The 21,172-nt window shown below is 46.9% G+C and overlaps 1 protein-coding gene across 1 annotated transcript in view; it reads left to right on the top strand.

Annotated features, from left to right (window-relative positions):
• LOC128699782 (uncharacterized) overlaps positions 1-21,172 on the top strand; it is a 209,340-nt gene that overhangs the window by 36,097 nt on the left and 152,071 nt on the right. The window contains exon 2 of the mRNA XM_070102258.1: positions 1,270-1,462. Within this exon, the coding sequence (XP_069958359.1) occupies positions 1,279-1,462 (184 nt within the window). The 5' untranslated portion in view covers positions 1,270-1,278. The remainder of the gene's footprint in view (positions 1-1,269; positions 1,463-21,172) is intronic.

Here is a 21,172-nt window from a genome sequence, read left to right as displayed (position 1 = left end):
TAGGTGCCTTAAGTTGAAATCCCCCAGGAGCAAGATGTTGGGTGCAGGAGCTGGAAGATTTTCCAGACAGTGGTCAATTTTTAACAGCTGTTCCTGGAATTGCTGGGATGTTGCATCCGGAGGCTTGTAGACTACCACAATGACTAGGCTTTGGTTCTCGATCTTTACTGCTAAAACTTCCACTACATCATTTGAGACATTAAGCAGTTCTGTGCAAACAAGTGACTGCGATATACAGGCCAACCTCCCCCCCCCCTTTTTTGCCTGTTCACTCTGTCACATCTGTATAGGTTGTAACCTGGGATCCATATTTCGTTGTCCAAGTGATCCTTTATGTGGGTCTCTGTGAAAGCCGCGAACATTGCATTTGCCTCTGCAAGCAGTCCACGGATGAAAGGTATTTTGTTGTTTGTTGCTGGCTTTAGACCCTGTATATTTGCAAAGAAGAATGTCATCGGACTGGTGGTATTGTTGGTACTGGGGGGGGATTTTTTTTTTACGGCTCTAGTATCTGTAGCTGTTGGTTTGGAGTGGAGGCCATCGACTGTGGTTCCACTCCAGAAATGACTGAATTTGGCGTACGATTTCCGCCATTTCCTGTCAGTTTTTTTTTTCCTTCCTTCCCGCGCCAGTTTGGAACCCACACGTAGCCAAGCATGTACGGAAACTAGAGAAAGTGCAAAGGTTTGCAACAAGACTAGTCCCGGAGCTAAGATGCATGTCCTACGAGGTTAAGAGAAACCGACCTGACAACACTGGAAGACAGGAGAGATAGGGAGGATATGATAACGACATATAAAATACTGAGAGGAATCGACAAGGTGGACAGAGACAGGAGGTTCCAGAGATGGGACACAGCAACAAGGGGTCACTGTTGGGAATTGAAGACTCAGATGAACCACAGGGATGTTAGGAAGTATTTCTTCAGTCACAGAGTAGTCAGGAAGCGGAATAGCTTGGGAAGTAATGTAGTGGAGGCAGGATCCATTCATAGCTTTAAGAAGACGTATGATACAGCTCATGGAGCGGGAAGAATGACCAAGCAGCGGCCAGTGAAGAGGCGGGGCCAGGAGCTGTGACTCGACCCCTGCAACCACAACTAGGTGAGTACACACACACACAAACAAACACTAGGCTAGGAGAAAGTGAATCGCGCAAGCGGCAAGTTAACATTCGGGGTCAGGCGCTGGAATTCAACCCCTGTAACCCCATACAGGTGATTGCCCCTCTGCCCCCACCCCCATTAACTCCTACTGGTGCTTCCCACAGGGTCAGAAGATGGGGGTTCAACGGACGCAGCGTGGGGTAGGAGGCTTCCGACCCATGGTCAACTGGAGAGAGATCTCCGTCAGGAGGAAGAATGTTGCTAACAAGCAGGTGTTGGTGTGTGTTACTGGCTCAGGCATCGTTATCGTCATCCTGGGAGTAGTCTTCACTATACTAGGCTTCCTAGTCATCTCCAGTGAGTATTTACCTAGTCTTTATTATACTAGGCTTCCTAGTAATCTCCAGTGAGTGCTTACCTAGTGCTTATATAGTACTAGGCTTCATAGCACCCTTTAGTAAGGACTCACCTAGTGTTCACATAGTACTAGGCTTCCTAGTTACCTCTAGTAAGTATTCACCTAGTGTTCATACAGCACCAAACTTTCTAGTAAGTACTCACCTAGTGTTCACACAGTACTAGGCTTCCTAGTAATTTCTAGTAAGTACTCATGAGTACTTGCTAGGCTTCCTAGATAGGCTTCTCCTGGGGAGAGAATTAAGGGATCCAAGTGGAAATAAGCCAGACACCCTGATAAGATGGCTTTCTGGGTTATCCTAGCTTACACAAGCAAACAGTGCAGTAGGCCTACTTGTACATGCTAGGCAAGTCCAACTCACACGCAACTGGGAGTCTCTCTTCTATACCCATCTTTTTCCAACTTGAAACCAGTGCTGCGAGTCCTGTCTTAAGATATTTTAGCACGTTATTTACATCCCCTTTATTTATTCCTGTTTTCCATTTATACACCTCAATCATATCCCCCCTAATTCTACACCTTTCTAGAGAGTACAGATTCAGGGCCTCAGTCTGTCCCCATAGGGAAAATTTCTGATACATGGGATCATCTTTGTCATCCTCCTCTGTACGTTTTCCAGAGCATTTATATTTATTCTGTAATATAGACACCAAATTGTGCAGTATTTATGTCTATTCTGTAATATTATAACCAGAAATGAGCAGAATAATTTAAGTGACAGGTTAGGTAAGTTTTCTCAGGAAATAGGACTGTTTCCTAACGCGGGTTTTAGTTATATGATGACCCGAAGTTGGAGCTTTTGGTAATCAAACCGAGGCCTTCCACTGGCTTACCACTCCACTACTTTAAAATTATGGTATAAGATTAGTATACTAATATAAGCGAGGTCCTAGCAAGGATACATAAACCTGCAGTATAACCTGAGAATATAAGGTATTTATACTTATTGATATGAAGCCAAGAAATCTGTGAACACCTCATACACTGCTGTGTTTAAGTGTTCACAATAAGTGTTAACAGTAAGTGTTCACAGTAAGTGTTCACAGTAAGTGTTCACAGTGTTCACAGTAAGTGTTCACAGTAAGTGTTAAAGCAGAGGGGAAATATTCAGAACAACCACTGTGAAAATAATAGTGAACTTCCAAAAACTTTCGTGATTTCTCACTTTATTCCGAAAGTGCTTGAAAGATCGCTATTTTTTCCCCAGTGGTTGTTGTGCGTATTGTGACATCACCTGTTTTCTGTGACCTTATTGCAACACAGAGACAGTAACTTTTAAAACTGAGAGGAAATAAGTGTTAAAACTGGTACACATTATACTTTGTTAGCATCAGTAACCTAACCTCACGTAACCTAACTTAAGCTAACATAACCTAACCCAACCTAACCTAACCTATCCTAACCTAACCTAACCTCACGTAACCTAACTTAACCCAACATAACCTAACCCAACCTAACCTAACCTATCCTAACCTAACCTAACATCACGTAACCTAACTTAACCCAACATAACCTAACCCAACATAACCTAACTTATCCTAACCTAACCCAACCTCACGTAACCTAACTTAATCTAACGTAATCTAAGCCAACCTAACCTAACTTAATAACCGAACCTAACCTAACATAACCTAACTTAACCTAACTTCACCTACATATAAACAGACCTGTCATAACACCAATCTTATTCATATATACCAAAAAGAATCACCAATAGTCTTGGATTCTCTCACAATCTTAATCTCTTCCGGTTCTTCACTTCTCTGTTAGATTGACTTCGTTGTTCACTACAGTGTGTCTCAAATCTCTATCATTTATGTCTCATTTAAATTATGCCATCAATACATGCACCTCACCCTCCCAGGTAGCTACATCAATACATGCACCTCACCCTCCCAGGTAGCTACATCAATACATGCACCTCACCCTCCCAGGTAGCTACATCAATACATGCACCTCACCCTCCCAGGTAGCTACATCAATACATGCACCTCGCCCTCCCAGGCACCTACATCAATACAATACATGCATCTCGCCCTCCCAGGTAGCTACATCAATACAATACATGCATCTCGCCCTCCCAGGTAGCTACATCAATACAATACATGCATCTCGCCCTCCCAGGTAGCTACATCAATACATGCACCTCACCCTCCCAGGTAGCTACATCAATACATGCACCTCGCCCTCCCAGGCACCTACATCAATACAATACATGCATCTCGCCCTCCCAGGTAGCTACATCAATACAATACATGCATCTCGCCCTCCCAGGTAGCTACATCAATACAATACATGCATCTCGCCCTCCCAGGTAGCTACATCAATACATGCACCTCACCCTCCCAGGTAGCTACATCAATACATGCACCTCACCCTCCCAGGTAGCTACATCAATACATGCACCTCACCCTCCCAGGTAGCTACATCAATACATGCACCTCACCCTCCCAGGTAGCTACATCAATACATGCACCTCGCCCTCCCAGGCACCTACATCAATACAATACATGCATCTCGCCCTCCCAGGTAGCTACATCAATACAATACATGCATCTCGCCCTCCCAGGTAGCTACATCAATACATGCACCTCACCCTCCCAGGTAGCTACATCAATACATGCACCTCACCCTCCCAGGTAGCTACATCAATACATGCACCTCACCCTCCCAGGTAGCTACATCAATACATGCACCTCACCCTCCCAGGTAGCTACATCAATACATGCACCTCGCCCTCCCAGGCACCTACATCAATACAATACATGCATCTCGCCCTCCCAGGTAGCTACATCAATACAATACATGCATCTCGCCCTCCCAGGTAGCTACATCAATACATGCACCTCACCCTCCCAGGTAGCTACATCAATACATGCACCTCACCCTCCCAGGTAGCTACATCAATACATGCACCTCACCCTCCCAGGTAGCTACATCAATACATGCACCTCACCCTCCCAGGTAGCTACATCAATACATGCACCTCGCCCTCCCAGGTAGCTACATCAATACATGCACCTCACCCTCCCAGGTAGCTACATCAATACATGCACCTCGCCCTCCCAGGTAGCTACATCAATACATGCACCTCACCCTCCCAGGTAGCTACATCAATACATGCACCTCGCCCTCCCAGGCAGCTACATCAATACAATACATGCATCTCGCCCTCCCAGGTAGCTACATCAATACATGCACCTCGCCCTCCCAGGTAGCTACATCAATACATGCACCTCGCCCTCCCAGGTAGCTACATCAATACATGCACCTCGCCCTCCCAGGTAGCTACATCAATACATGCACCTCACCCGCCCAGGTAGCTACATCAATACAATACATAAACCTCGCCCTCCCAGGTAGCTACATCAATACAATACATGCATCTCGCCCTCCCAGGTAGCTACATCAATACATGCACCTCGCCCTCCCAGGTAGCTACATCAATACATGCACCTCACCCGCCCAGGTAGCTACATCAATACAATACATGCATCTCGCCCTCCCAGGTAGCTACATCAATACAATACATGCACCTCGCCCTCCCAGGTAGCTACATCAATACAATACATGCATCTCGCCCTCCCAGGTAGCTACATCAATACATGCACCTCGCTCTCCCAGGTAGCTACATCAATACATGCACCTCGCCCTCCCAGGTAGCTACATCAATACAATACATGCATCTCGCCCTCCCAGGTAGCTACATCAATACATGCACCTCGCCCTCCCAGGCAGCTACATCAATACAATACATGCATCTCGCCCTCCCAGGTAGCTACATCAGTACATGCACCTCGCCCTCCCAGGTAGCTACATCAATACATGCACCTCGACCTCCCAGGTAGCTACATCAATACATGCACCTCGCCCTCCCAGGTAGCTACATCAATACATGCACCTCACCCTCCCAGGTAGCTACATCAATACATGCACCTCGCCCTCCCAGGCAGCTACATCAATACAATACATGCATCTCGCCCTCCCAGGTAGCTACATCAATACATGCACCTCGCCCTCCCAGGTAGCTCCATCAATACATGCACCTCGACCTCCCAGGTAGCTACATCAATACATACACCTCGCCCTCTCAGGTAGCTACATCAATACATGCACCTCGCCCTCTCAGGTAGTTACATCAATATAATACATGCACCTAACCCTCCCAGGTAGCCACAACAATACAACACATGCATCTCGCCCTCTCAGGTAGCTACATCAATACATACACCTCGCCCTCCCAGGTAGCCACATCAATACAACATATGCATCTCGCCCTCTCAGGTAGCTACATCAATACATACACCTCGCCCTCTCAGGTAGCTACATCAATACATGCACCTCGCCCTCCCAGGTAGCTACATCAATACAATACATGCACCTCGCCCTCCCAGGTAGGTACATCAATACAATACATGCATCTCGCCCTCCCAGGTAGCTACATCAATACATGCACCTCGCTCTCCCAGGTACCTCCATCAATACATGCACCTCGCCCTCCCAGGTAGCTACATCAATACAATACATGCACCTCGCCCTCCCAGGTAGCTACATCAATACAATACATGCATCTCGCCCTCCCAGGTAGCTACATCAATACATGCACCTAGCCCTCCCAGGTAGCTACATCAATACAATACATGCACCTCGCCCTCCCAGGTAGCTACATCAATACATGCACCTCACCCTCCCAGGCAGCTACATTAATACATGCACCTCGCCCTCCCAGGTAGCTACATCAATACTTGCACCTCGCCCTCCCAGGTAGCTACATCAATACAATACATGCACCTCGCCCTCCCAGGTAGCTACATCAATACATGCACCTCGTCCTCCCAGGTAGCTACATCAATACAATACATGCACCTCGCCCTCCCAGGTAGCTACATCAATACAATACATGCACCTCGCCCTCCCAGGTATCTACATCAATACATGCACCTCGCCCTCCCAGGTATCTACATCAATACAATACATGCACCTCGCCCTCCCAGGTAGCTACATCAATACAATACATGCACCTCGCCCTCCCAGGTATCTACATCAATACAATACATGCACCTCGCCCTCCCAGGTAGCTACATCAATACAATACATGCACCTCGCCCTCCCAGGTAGCTACATCAATACATGCACCTCGCCCTCCCAGGTATCTACATCAATACATGCACCTCACCCGCCCAGGTAGCTACATCAATACAATACATGCACCTCGCCCTCCCAGGTAGCTACATCAATACATGCACCTCGCCCTCCCAGGTAGCTACATCAATACAATACATGCACCTCGCCCTCCCAGGTAGCTACATCAATACATGCACCTCGCCCTCCCTGGTAGCTACATCAATACATGCACCTCGCCCTCCCAGGTAGCTACATCAATACAATACATGCACCTCGCCCTCCCAGGTAGCTACATCAATACAATACATGCACCTCGCCCTCCCAGGTAGCTACATCAATACAATACATGCACCTCGCCCTCCCAGGTAGCTACATCAATACAATACATGCACCTCGCCCTCCCAGGTAGCTACATCAATACAATACATATACCTCGCCCTCCCAGGTAGCTACATCAATACATGCACCTCGCCCTCCCAGGTAGCTACATCAATACATGCACCTCGCCCTCCCAGGTAGCTACATCAATACAATACATGCACCTCGCCTTCCCAGGTAGCTACATCAATACAATACATATACCTCGCCCTCCCAGGTAGCTACATCAATACATACACCTCGCCCTCCCAGGTAGCTACATCAATACAATACATATACCTCGCCCTCCCAGGTAGCTACATCAATACATACACCTCGCCCTCCCAGGTAGCTACATCAATACAATACATGCACCTCGCCCTCCCAGGTAGCTACATCAATACATACACCTCGCCCTCCCAGGTAGCTACATCAATACAATACATGCACCTCGCCCTCCCAGGTAGCTACATCAATACATGCACCTCGCCCTCCCAGGTAGCTACATCAATACATACACCTCGCCCTCCCAGGTAGCTACATCAATACAAATACCTCGCCCTCCCAAGTAGCTACATCAATACATGCACCTCGCCCTCCCAGGTAGCTACATCAATACATGCACCTCGCCCTCCCAGGTAGCTACATCAATACAATACATGCACCTCGCCCTCCCAGGTAGCTACATCAATACATGCACCTCGCCCTCCCAGGTAGCTACATCAATACAATACATGCACCTCGCCCTCCCAGGTAGCTACATCAATACATGCACCTCGCCCTCCCAGGTAGCTACATCAATACAATACATGCACCTCGCCCTCCCAGGTAGCTACATCAATACAATACATGCACCTCGCCCTCCCAGGTAGCTACATCAATACATGCACCTCGCCCTCCCTGGTAGCTACATCAATACATGCACCTCGCCCTCCCAGGTAGCTACGTCAATACAATACATGCACCTCGCCCTCCCAGGTAGCTACATCAATACAATACATGCACCTCGCCCTCCCAGGTAGCTACATCAATACAATACATGCACCTCGCCCTCCCAGGTAGCTACATCAATACAATACATACACCTCGCCCTCCCAGGTAGCTACATCAATACAATACATGCACCTCGCCCTCCCAGGTAGCTACATCAATACAATACATGCACCTCGCCCTCCCAGGTAGCTACATCAATACAATACATATACCTCGCCCTCCCAGGTAGCTACATCAATACATGCACCTCGCCCTCCCAGGTAGCTACATCAATACATGCACCTCGCCCTCCCAGGTAGCTACATCAATACAATACATGCACCTCGCCCTCCCAGGTAGCTACATCAATACAATACATATACCTCGCCCTCCCAGGTAGCTACATCAATACATACACCTCGCCCTCCCAGGTAGCTACATCAATACAATACATATACCTCGCCCTCCCAGGTAGCTACATCAATACATACACCTCGCCCTCCCAGGTAGCTACATCAATACAATACATGCACCTCGCCCTCCCAGGTAGCTACATCAATACATACACCTCGCCCTCCCAGGTAGCTACATCAATACAATACATGCACCTCGCCCTCCCAGGTAGCTACATCAATACATACACCTCGCCCTCCCAGGTAGCTACATCAATACATACACCTCGCCCTCCCAGGTAGCTACATCAATACAATACATACACCTCGCCCTCCCAGGTAGCTACATCAATACAAATACCTCGCCCTCCCAGGTAGCTACATCAATACATGCACCTCGCCCTCCCAGGTAGCTACATCAATACATGCACCTCGCCCTCCCAGGTAGCTACATCAATACATGCACCTCGCCCTCCCAGGTAGCTACATCAATACATGCACCTCGCCCTCCCAGGTAGCTACATCAATACATGCACCTCGCCCTCCCAGGTAGCTACATCAATACAATACATGCACCTCGCCCTCCCAGGTAGCTACATCAATACATGCACCTCGCCCTCCCAGGTAGCTACATCAATACATGCACCTCGCCCTCCCAGGTAGCTACATCAATACAATACATGCACCTCGCCCTCCCAGGTAGCTACATCAATACAATACATGCACCTCGCCCTCCCAGGTAGCTACATCAATACATGCACCTCGCCCTCCCAGGTAGCTACATCAATACAATACATACACCTCGCCCTCCCAGGTAGCTACATCAATACATACACCTCGCCCTCCCAGGTAGCTACATCAATACAATACATACACCTCGCCCTCCCAGGTAGCTACATCAATACAATACATACACCTCGCCCTCCCAGGTAGCTACATCAATACAATATCTTATTTTCTTTAATCTTCTTCTTATACTCTACTTCTTTCTTCTTGTACTTCTTTCTTCTACTTCATCTACCTTTTTTCATCCTCCTCCTCCTTCACATACTCTTCCATCCTCCTCCTCCTTCACATACTCTTCCATCCTTCTCCTCCTTCACATACTCTTCCATCCTTCTCCTCCTTCACATACTCTTCCATCCTTCTCCTCCTTCACATACTCTTCCATCCTTCTCCTCCTTCACATACTCTTCCATCCTTCTCCTCCTTCACATACTCTTCCATCCTTCTCCTCCTAACAATACTGTACAAAACATTAATCTGGGAGCCAACACACTCAAGCAGCAGTAAGAATGCCACATATTTATGTAATATCATTTAAATTCTTGGAATCTTTTTCTAAGTTACACTCATCTAAGGTTTAAAGTTTAAATTGGAATTTATTCGCTAGTAAACATCGAGATTTAATCTTATAATGGCCGAAAGGAAGGAAAAAATCACGACTTGGCCGCACGACTTCTCCAAAAATATGAATATCTTAAAAATATTTTTAAAACATCGTACTTATGGTCGTTCGCGGGGTTATCGACCAATCAGGTTCCATGAAGCGCTTCGTGCTCGATTCTAATTGGCTGAGAAACATGAGACAGAATTAACATTAGATTACAAGGAGAAACTGTACACAAAACAGCATCAGACGGCCAATGATGCAAAACTTCATTAAATATATCCCATTTACGACTAAAAATTATTAAATATTTATTATACAAGTGACAATAGGTGTAATTTATATCACTCTTTACTGAGGATACAATTATCTGTATTTTTCTGTTAAGGTAAACTATGTTATGATTGTTAGTGTTAAGGGTAACTAAAGTAGTGTAAGAGGAAGACTGTTAGTGTTAATGGTAACTAAAGTAGTGTAAGAGGAAGACTGTTAGTGTTAATGGTAACTAAAGTAGTGTAAGAGGAAGACTGTTAGTGTTAATGGTAACTAAAGTAGTGTAAGAGGAAGACTGTTAGTGTTAATGGTAACTAAAGTAGTGTAAGAGGAAGACTGTTAGTGTTAATGGTAACTAAAGTAGTGTAAGAGGAAGACTGTTAGTGTTAAGGGTAACTAAAGCAGTGTATGAAGAAGACTGTTAGTTTTAAGGGTAACTAAAGCAGTGTATGAAGAAGACTGTTAGTTTTAAGGGTAACTAAAGTAGTGTAATAGGAAGACTGTTAGTTTTAAGGGTAACTAAAGTAGTGTAATAGGAAGACTGTTAGTGTTAAGGGTAACTAAAGCAGTGTATGAAGAAGACTGTTAGTTTTAAGGGTAACTAAAGTAGTGTAATAGGAAGACTGTTAGTGTTAAGGGTAACTAAAGCAGTGTATGAAGAAGACTGTTAGTTTTAAGGGTAACTTGTCGTAGGAGTTCGTGAGGAGATACTGGAGTAAGAAATACAGACGAAGATTATCCAGATGGTTCTTGACTATTCAAGAGTTCAGCTCAACCTTTGAACAATAACCTGGCATATCAAATATAGTCACAGATGCTTTATCGCGACATATTAGTACAGTAATAGCAGATCCTCCATTTATTGCCGAGGAGGTATAGAGTGCTCAAAGAACTGATTCTATGAGGTCAAACTCTGTCTGTGAAACCACCAGCACCCATCAGTGACTTTGTCATGCACCAAGTTAATGTATCACATAGCCGAGCTGGGTACGCCTAGCAGAAGGGTATACCAGTTAGTAATCCCACAGTCACTAGTGAATGTAGCCTTACAGCTGATTCATGATGTACCAGGTGTTGCACACGCTGGTATGGATCGTTCAGTAAAACAAGCCAAACTGAAATCTTGGCCTCGTATGGCCGAAAGTATGTACTGTCTGCATGCAGCATAAAAGTAATGTTAGTGGTCCTAATCCAATCCACGTGTATCCCACTACTAGTGAACATTGGGAAAGAGTTGCACTAGATTTGTTAACTAATTTCCAATGTTCCCTCCAAGGTAAGAAACATCTGTGTGTTATGGTAGATCATTTCACCAGATATTGTGAGTCAGATCCTATTGCAGATAAGACTGCCTAGACGGCTAAAGCGTTTAAGGAATGCATAATCTGCAGGCATACAACTCCAAAAGTCTTTAGTGACAGATAATGGAGGTGAATTCTGTAATGAGATTCTTAAAAAGTTTTGCATTTTGCACAATATCTCTAAATCGACCATTGTTCCTCACCATGCTGCCAGTAATGGTCTAGTGGAAGGAACTAATAAGAAAGTACTCTATGTGTTGAGAGCCACTATTCATCCCAACAGTGCAACCTAGGATGATCAGTGTGCCATAAATTCTGTTTACAATGCTTCTATAGGTGACACTCCACATTATGCGTTGTACTGTGTAGATAAGCGTTTACCCTGTGAGTTGTTATATTCTAATCCAAAACCAAATAACAATCCTGATGATCTCAAAGCAACTCGTACCAGCTTAGCTCAAAGTGTTTTTAGAAGAATCCGAGAGACTTTATAAATCAACAGCAGAATTTACAAGAGTCACTAATACTTGAGCAAAGCCGACCAAAATTAAAGTAGGTTCCATAGTTATGCTGACTAATTTTAATAAAACATTCGCAATGCCTAAGCTCGATCAAAAGTTTGTTGGTTCATATCGAGTAGTTGATCATATCAGTGGCAATAAGTATAAAGTTAGAGAAATCAGTATTGCTCAGTATAAAGAATCGCATTGAGATCATAGGAAGTTAGGTGCGATGATAACGAGGTTCCTAACATCCAGACAAATGCGACAGATTGACAATCCTCCTGACTTAGTACCCTCTACCTTTAACAAACACATATATGAACAACCTGATTGTCGTTATTCTTTACATACACGACAAGTAATGAAGAATCCACAAGTTTCACTTGTAAATACCGATTTAGATCCTTCTCAGCAACGGCATGAGTTAGTTGCTGCAACAGAATTTGACCCCCCTAGAGATGATGACCAATCTGCATATGTAAATGTCACCCTAGCAGAGTTGGGGTTAAATGTAAATAATCTCTATAGATAGACAATATAGTCTAGAAAGTATTTCAACTGTGTTCACTATATCAACTTACCGATGTTCACAAATTTTTTGTGTTCATGTTCTCTCCGAATTTTGAGATTTAACAGTAAAAGACTCTTCTGTTAAACACTTTCTTCTTTGTAAATATATTTCCTCAGAATCCGTAGATCACATGATTACAAATCGATCGATCTTCTCTATTTCTATTTCAATCTCTTCAGTTGTACTTTACCATCACTGATACTATTAATTACCAAGAAGTGTGATATAATCTGTAATGCATTATAGTCAGTTACCCTTATGTATAGTTCCTTATGTACAGTTGTTAGTGTACAACGACACTGTATAGAATCAGCCCAGAACCGTAATGCCCAAAGTCTATAGTGTGTATAAGTTAGCTGTATGTCAGGATGGTATACGTTAGCGTCACCAAGCTGTCAGTAGTGTTACTGTATATTCAGATCTACAGAGTAGACAGGCTCCCTTGCTAGTTATGACATCACGAGATCCTCACACGGTGAGCTGTAGACCAGGGGGTCGGCGCTCAGTCTCCCTCGGTCCACTCGGTAGACATAGACAAGACAGGCAGGCTCCTGGGCTACTCCTCAAGACTCCCTTAATTATACCCCTCTAAGACATCCAATGTGTGTATTTCTTACTCCAATATCTCCTTGACGAACCCCCACGACAAACTAGAGTAGTGTGAGAGATTGTTAGTATTAAGGGTAACTAAAGTAGTGTAAGAGGAAGATTGTTAGTGTTAAGGGTAACTAGTGTAAGAGGAAGATTGTTAGTGTTAAGGGTAACTAGTGTAAGAGGAAGATTGTTAGTGTTAAGGGTAACTAGTGTAAGAGGAAGATTGTTAGTGTTAAGGGTAACTAGTGTAAGAGGAAGATTGTTAGTGTTAAGGGTGTGTGGTGAAATTCCACCGGCTTTTCTAACACTTCCCCTCCCAGCGAAGGGGGGGTGATCCGGTAACCCCAGGGTCATGATAGTTGGCACCCCCATCAGGTAGGGGAAGCTGGCTTGCTTCCCCTCCCAGCGTGGGGGTGACCCCAGGGTCATGATAGTTGGCACCCCCACCAGGTAGGGGAAGCTGGCTTGCTTCCCCTCCCAGCGTGGGGGTGACCCCAGGGTCATGATAGTTGGCACCCCCACCAGGTATGGGAAGCTGGCTTGCTTCCCCTACCAGCGTGGGGGGGTGGCCCCAGGGTCATGATAGTTGGCACCTCCACCAGGTAGGGGAAGCTGGCTTGCTTCCCCTACCAGCGTGGGGGGTGACCCCAGGGTCATAATAGTTGGCACTCCCACCAGGTAGAAGCTGGCTTGCTTCCCCTACCAGCGTGGGGGGGTGACCCCAGGGTCATGATAGTTGGCACCCCCACCAGGTAGAAGCTGGCTTGCTTCCCCTACCAGCGTGGGGGGGGTGACCCCAGGGTCATGATAGTTGGCACCCCCACCAGGTATGGGAAGCTGGCTTGCTTCCCCTACCAGCGTGGGGGGGTGACCCCAGGGTCATGATAGTTGGCACCCCCACCAGGTAGGGGAAGCTGGCTTGCTTCCCCTACCAGCGTGGGGGGGTGACCCCAGGGTTATGATAGTTGGCACCCCCACCAGGTAGGGGAAGCTGGCTTGCTTCCCCTACCAGCGTGGGGGGGTGACCCCAGGGTCATGATAGTTGGCACCCCCACCAGGTAGAAGCTGGCTTGCTTCCCCTACCAGCGTGGGGGGGGTGACCCCAGGGTCATGATAGTTGGCACCCCCACCAGGTATGGGAAGCTGGCTTGCTTCCCCTACCAGCGTGGGGGGGTGACCCCAGGGTCATGATAGTTGGCACCCCCACCAGGTAGGGGAAGCTGGCTTGCTTCCCCTACCAGCGTGGGAGGTGACCCCAGGGTCATAATAGTTGGCACTCCCACCAGGTAGAAGCTGGCTTGCTTCCCCTACCAGCGTGGGGGGGTGACCCCAGGGTCATGATAGTTGGCACCCCCACCAGGTAGGGGAAGCTGGCTTGCTTCCCCTACCAGCGTGGGGGGGTGGCCCCAGGGTCATGATAGTTGGCACCCCCACCAGGTAGGGGAAGCTGGCTTGCTTCCCCTCCCAGCGTGGGGGTGACCCCAGGGTCATGATAGTTGGCACCCCCACCAGGTATGGGAAGCTGGCTTGCTTCCCCTACCAGCGTGGGGGGGTGGCCCCAGGGTCATGATAGTTGGCACCCCCACCAGGTAGGGGAAGCTGGCTTGCTTCCCCTACCAGCGTGGGGGGTGACCCCATGGTCATAATAGTTGGCATTCCCACCAGGTAGAAGCTGGCTTGCTTCCCCTACCAGCGTGGGGGGGTGACCCCAGGGTCATGATAGTTGGCACCCCCACCAGGTAGGGGAAGCTGGCTTGCTTCCCCTACCAGCGTGGGGGGGTGACCCCAGGGTCATGATAGTTGGCACCCCCACCAGGTAGGGGAAGCTGGCTTGCTTCCCCTGCCACCGTGGGGGGTGACCCCAGGGTCATGATAGCTGGCACCCCCACCAGGTAGGGGAAGCTGGCTTGCTTCCCCTGCCACCGTGGGGGGTGACCCCAGGGTCATGATAGCTGGCACCCCCACCAGGTAGGGGAAGCTGGCTTGCTTCCCCTACCAGCGTGGGGGGGGGTGACCCCAGGGTCATGATAGTTGGCACCCCCACCAGGTAGGGGAAGCTGGCTTGCTTCCCCTACCAGCGTGGGGGGGTGACCCCAGGGTTATGATAGTTGGCACCCCCACCAGGTAGGGGAAGCTGGCTTGCTTCCCCTACCAGCGTGGGGGGGTGACCCCAGGGTTATGATAGTTGGCACCCCCACCAGGTAGGGGAAGCTGGCTTGCTTCCCCTACCAGCGTGGGGGGGTGACCCCAGGGTCATGATAGTTGGCACCCCCACCAGGTAGGGGAAGCTGGCTTGCTTCCCCTACCAGCGTGGGGGGGGTGACCCCAGGGTCATGATAGTTGGCACCCCCACCAGGTAGGGGAAGCTGGCTTGCTTCCCCTACCAGCGTGGGGGGGTGACCCCAGGGTCATGATAGTTGGCACCCCCACCAGGTAGGGGAAGCTGGCTTGCTTCCCCTACCAGCATGGGGGGGGGTGACCCCAGGGTCATGATAGTTGGCACCCCCACCAGGTAGGGGAAGCTGGCTTGCTTCCCCTACCAGCGTGGGGGGGTGACCCCAGGGTCATGATAGTTGGCACCCCCACCAGGTAGGGGAAGCTGGCTTGCTTCCCCTACCAGTGTGGGGGGTGGCCCCAGGGTCATGATAGTTGGCACCCCCACCAGGTAGGGGAAGCTGGCTTGCTTCCCCTACCAGCGTGGGGGGTGACCCCAGGGTCATGATAGTTGGCACCCCCACCAGGTAGGGGAAGCTGGCTTGCTTCCCCTACCAGTGTGGGGGGTGGCCCCAGGGTCATGATAGCTGGCACCCCCACCAGGTAGGGGAAGCTGGCTTGCTTCCCCTACCAGCGTGGGGGGGTGACCCCAGGGTTATGATAGTTGGCACCCCCATCAGGTAGGGGAAGCTGGCTTGCTTCCCCTCCCAGCGTGGGGGGGTGACCCCAGGGTCATGATAGTTGGCACCCCCACCAGGTAGGGGAAGCTGGCTTGCTTCCCCTACCAGCGTGGGGGGTTGACCCCAGGGTTATGATAGTTGGCACCCCCACCAGGTAGGGGAAGCTGGCTTGCTTCCCCTACCAGCGTGGGGGGGTGACCCCAGGGTCATGATAGTTGGCACCCCCACCAGGTAGGGGAAGCTGGCTTGCTTCCCCTACCAGCGTGGGGGGGTGGCCCCAGGGTCATGATAGTTGGCACCCCCACCAGGTAGGGGAAGCTGGCTTGCTTCCCCTACCAGCGTGGGGGGGTGACCCCAGGGTCATGATAGTTGGTACCCCCACCAGGTAGGGGAAGCTGGCTTGCTTACACAACTCTGAAATTTTAGCTTCACGTTAGTAAGTGTATTTAGGCACAGGTACACATACCTGGAGAGGGTTTCGGAGGGTCAACGTCCCCACGGCTCGGTCTGAAACCAGGCCTCATAGTGGATCAGGGTCTGATCAACCTGGCTGTTACTGCTGGCTGCAAGCAAACTGACGTACGAACCACAGCCCGGTTGGTCAAGTACTGACTTTAGGTGTCTGTCCAGTGCCTGCTTGAAGACAGTCAGGGGTCTATTAGTAATCCCCCTTATGTATGCTGGGAGGCAGGTGAACAGTCTTGGGCCCCTGACACTTATTATTATTATATATAGTGTAAATTACCTAAAATAAACCCATGGTTCAATATACATCAAGTTATCAGTGACTTGATGTATATAGAGCCATGAGACCTTGACCCATCAGGTATATAGATCTTAGAAAGGGTCATAATCATAATTTTTAAACGGGTGGACCGGTAAGCCAGCGGAAGGCCTCGGTCAGATGACTAAAACCTGCGTCAGGAAATATCTGTCCTGTTTCCTGACGAACATTACCTAACCTAACCTAGATTCATCAGGTCTACGACCTCGAATATATAAATGTCACGGTAACCTGACATTCTCACATGTCAAGAGCACTTGACAGGTGTTCATTTTTTGCCATCTCTGGCAAATGAGCCTAAGGCTGACCCAGGCATATGATTTAAGAGGCGCCTGAGTTTTCCTCTCTCCTAATATCATGTTTATTATTCCCTAAAATCTACGTTGTACATAATTACTTTTCCATTTGCTTTGTCTGCTTTCGTAAGGTGAAGTCCAGGATCTTTCTCTAATTCAACTGTGTTACTTAGACCTCTGCAACACAACTGTGTTGCTTAGACCTCTGCAACACAACTGTGGTGCTTAGACCTCTGCAACACAACTGTGGTGCTTAGACCTCTGCAACACAACTGTGGTGCTTAGACCTCTGCAACACAACTGTGGTGCTTAGACCTCTGCAACACAACTGTGGTGCTTAGACCTCTGCAACACAACTGTGGTGCTTAGACCTCTGCAACACAACTGTGTTGCTTAGACCTCTGCAACACAACTGTGGTGCTTAGACCTCTGCAACACAACTGTGGTGCTTAGACCTCTGCAACACAACTGTATTGCTTAGACCTCTGCAACACAACTGTGTTGCTTAGACCTCTGCAACACAACTGTGTTGCTTAGACCTCTGCAACACAACTGTGTTGCTTAGACCTCTGCAACACAACTGTGTTGCTTAGACCTCTGCAACACAACTGTGTTGCTTAGACCTCTGCAACACAAATGTGTTGCTTAGACCTCTGCAACACAACTGTGGTGCTTAGACCTCTGCAACACAACTGTGGTGCTTAGACCTCTGCAACACAACTGTGTTGCTTAGACCTCTGCAACACAACTGTGTTGCTTAGACCTCTGCAACACAACTGTGTTGCTTAGACCTCTGCAACACAACTGTGTTGCTTAGACCTCTGCAACACAACTGTGGTGCTTAGACCTCTGCAACACAACTGTGTTGCTTAGACCTCTGCAACACAACTGTGTTGCTTAGACCTCTGCAACACAACTGTGGTGCTTAGACCTCTGCAACACAACTGTGTTGCTTAGACCTCTGCAACACAACTGTGGTGCTTAGACCTCTGCAACACAACTGTGTTGCTTAGACCTCTGCAACACAACTGTGGTGCTTAGACCTCTGCAACACAACTGTGGTGCTTAGACCTCTGCAACACAACTGTGTTGCTTAGACCTCTGCAACACAACTGTGTTACTTAGACCTCTGCAACACAACTGTGGTGCTTAGACCTCTGCAACACAACTGTGTTGCTTAGACCTCTGCAACACAACTGTGGTGCTTAGACCTCTGCAACACAACTGTGTTGCTTAGACCTCTGCAACACAACTGTGTTACTTAGACCTCTGCAACACAACTGTGGTGCTTAGACCTCTGCAACACAACTGTGTTGCTTAGACCTCTGCAACACAACTGTGGTGCTTAGACCTCTGCAACACAACTGTGGTGCTTAGACCTCTGCAACACAACTGTGTTACTTAGACCTCTGCAACACAACTGTGTTACTTAGACCTCTGCAACACAACTGTGGTGCTTAGACCTCTGCAACACAACTGTGTTACTTAGACCTCTGCAACACAACTGTGTTGCTTAGACCTCTGCAACACAACTGTGTTACTTAGACCTCTGCAACACAACTGACATTAAATATTTGTTAAGTTATACCATGAATTAAGGAAAGATCCTGGACTTCACCTTACGAAACAGACAAATCAAATGTGAGAGTAATTATGGACAAGGTAGATTATAGTGGAAAAACATATTAGTTGACAGGGGAACTGACGTGACCCTTAAAAAGCTTCAGTCTTGCTGACACTAGACACAATGTTAGGTGTTCACTACATCCAGCCAGAGTCGTCCCAGTCACACTAACACCAACCTGTTACTTTAACAGTACTAGTACATGATGCTTCATGGAAATGACAAGTTGATCAATTAGATACATGTGTAACACTTGGGTGTCTGTATTGTGGAAGCGTTCCGCCACACAGTGGCTTCATCAGTCCAATACGAAGAAGAACAGAGATCAAAAGGAGTTTGAGGTAATTAATCCCTCAGCCGCCAAGGAATGATTACCTCAAACTCCTTCTGATCTTCCCTGTTCTTCTTTGTATTGGACTGATGAAGCCACTGTGTGGTGGAACGCTTCCACAATACAGACACCCAAGTGTTACACATGTGTCTAATTTAACAGTACATCAACGCCTGGTTAAGGTCGGCAGTGTGGAAAGTATTGGATCATTAGATCTGGTATGTCATATTCTCTGTTAAGTGTAGTGAAGGTAACCTTGGGGTCTTACCCGCTGGTGGTGTGTTATCCACAACGTTATAGATGAGAGTCAGCCATCTCAACCACTCATTAGACTACACAGGAGTAAATAGTTGTTTTGCCAGGACGCCACTAATACTGCTAGTCGTTTGTCATCTTACAACCTCGGCCAGAATAGATTGCAATCCATAATGCTGATCAGGGCAGGGAGAGACCTAGCATAGGCAGAGTGGTATTGGTTCACATTATTGGGAATCAGTAACCGAGGTACTTCGTTACTGGTAACAACCAGAAGCAGTTAGAAGCCAGGAACCCCAGCTTCACTCCACCAGTCCCCTCCAGGGAGGTTCCTTGATGCTGATGAGAGGGCTCTTGATCTAGGGAATTGGATCTGTCCTCCAATTCCCTGAATAAAGTCTGAATGCCTTCTATACCCCCCACCCACTGGCGCTATTTAATCCCTACGGGTTTAGCGCTCCCCTCGATAATAATAACTCCATCAGTGAATGTTGCTAGATATTTCCAGCATGGATAATAAGTGAATCTTGAGACATGAGACTGGTAAGCAGCCAGTAGAGGAGCGGCCCCGTTCATACAGCTGTATACATGGAGCTGGTTGTTCTTCGTTCTGGCAACTGTTGTACGAAAATGGTGATAACGGGGAAGCAGCGGTAAAAAGCACAGAACATAATGAACAACGGCTCAACTGAAAGCCAACAATAACGTGGAACATCGTAAAGAGGTGCTATATACGCGGGACCTTCCTGTATACTTAGTAATAATACAGCGGTGTCGAAGATGTGAGCTTACTATAGTTAGACCTGGGATAATTGTGCTCTAGTACACTAGACCCGTGACTTACTTCACTAGTGACACGCAAAGTTCAACCCGTAAAAATCAACATCGATGTAAAGTAGTGTAAGAGGAAGATTGTTAGTGTTAATGATAACTAAAGTAGTGTAAGAGGAAGATTGTTAGTGTTAATGATAACTAAAGTAGTGTAAGAGGAAGATTGTTAGTGTTAATGATAACTAAAGTAGTGTAAGAGGAAGATTGTTAGTGTTAATGATAACTAAAGTAGTGTAAGAGGAAGATTGTTAGTGTTAATGATAACTAAAGTAGTGTAAGAGGAAGATTGTTAGTGTTAATGATAACTAAAGTAGTGTAAGAGGAAGATTGTTAGTGTTAATGATAACTAAAGTAGTGTAAGAGGAAGATTGTTAGTGTTAATGATAACTAAAGTAGTGTAAGAGGAAGATTGTTAGTGTTAATGATAACTAAAGTAGTGTAAGAGGAAGATTGTTAGTGTTAATGATAACTAAAGTAGTGTAAGAGGAAGATTGTTAGTGTTAATGATAACTAAAGTAGTGTAAGAGGAAGATTGTTAGTGTTAATGATAACTAAAGTAGTGTAAGAGGAAGATTGTTAGTGTTAATGATAACTAAAGTAGTGTAAGAGGAAGATTGTTAGTGTTAATGATAACTAAAGTAGTGTAAGAGGAAGATTGTTAGTGTTAATGATAACTAAAGTAGTGTAAGAGGAAGATTGTTAGTGTTAATGATAACTAAAGTAGTGTAAGAGGAAGATTGTTAGTGTTAATGATAACTAAAGTAGTGTAAGAGGAAGATTGTTAGTGTTAATGATAACTAAAGTAGTGTAAGAGGAAGATTGTTAGTGTTAATGGTAACTAAAGTAGTGTAAGAGGAAGATTGTTAGTGTTAATGATAACTAAAGTAGTGTAAGAGGAAGATTGTTAGTGTTAATGATAACTAAAGTAGTGTAAGAGGAAGACTGTTAGTATTAAGGGTAACTAAAGTGGTTATCTTCTTGTATTTCTCTCTCTCTCTCTCTCTCTCTCTCCTCTTCCCCTTGGTGTCTCTCACATTTCACTCTCCCCTGCTCTGCTGTCTCCTCAATTACTCTATATTCTTTGCTCTCCCCATTCTCTGTCTCTCTTTTTCTCTCTGTCTCTCTTTCTCTTTACACAGGGTTTAAGAGCTGTTACC

Source organism: Cherax quadricarinatus, chromosome 81 (assembly GCF_038502225.1).
Source record: "Cherax quadricarinatus isolate ZL_2023a chromosome 81, ASM3850222v1, whole genome shotgun sequence".
In the NCBI taxonomy this organism is placed as follows: Eukaryota; Metazoa; Arthropoda; class Malacostraca; order Decapoda; family Parastacidae; genus Cherax; species Cherax quadricarinatus.
The sequence above is the reverse complement of the archived record's forward strand: the minus strand, read 5'-3'. Positions and strand labels throughout refer to the sequence as shown.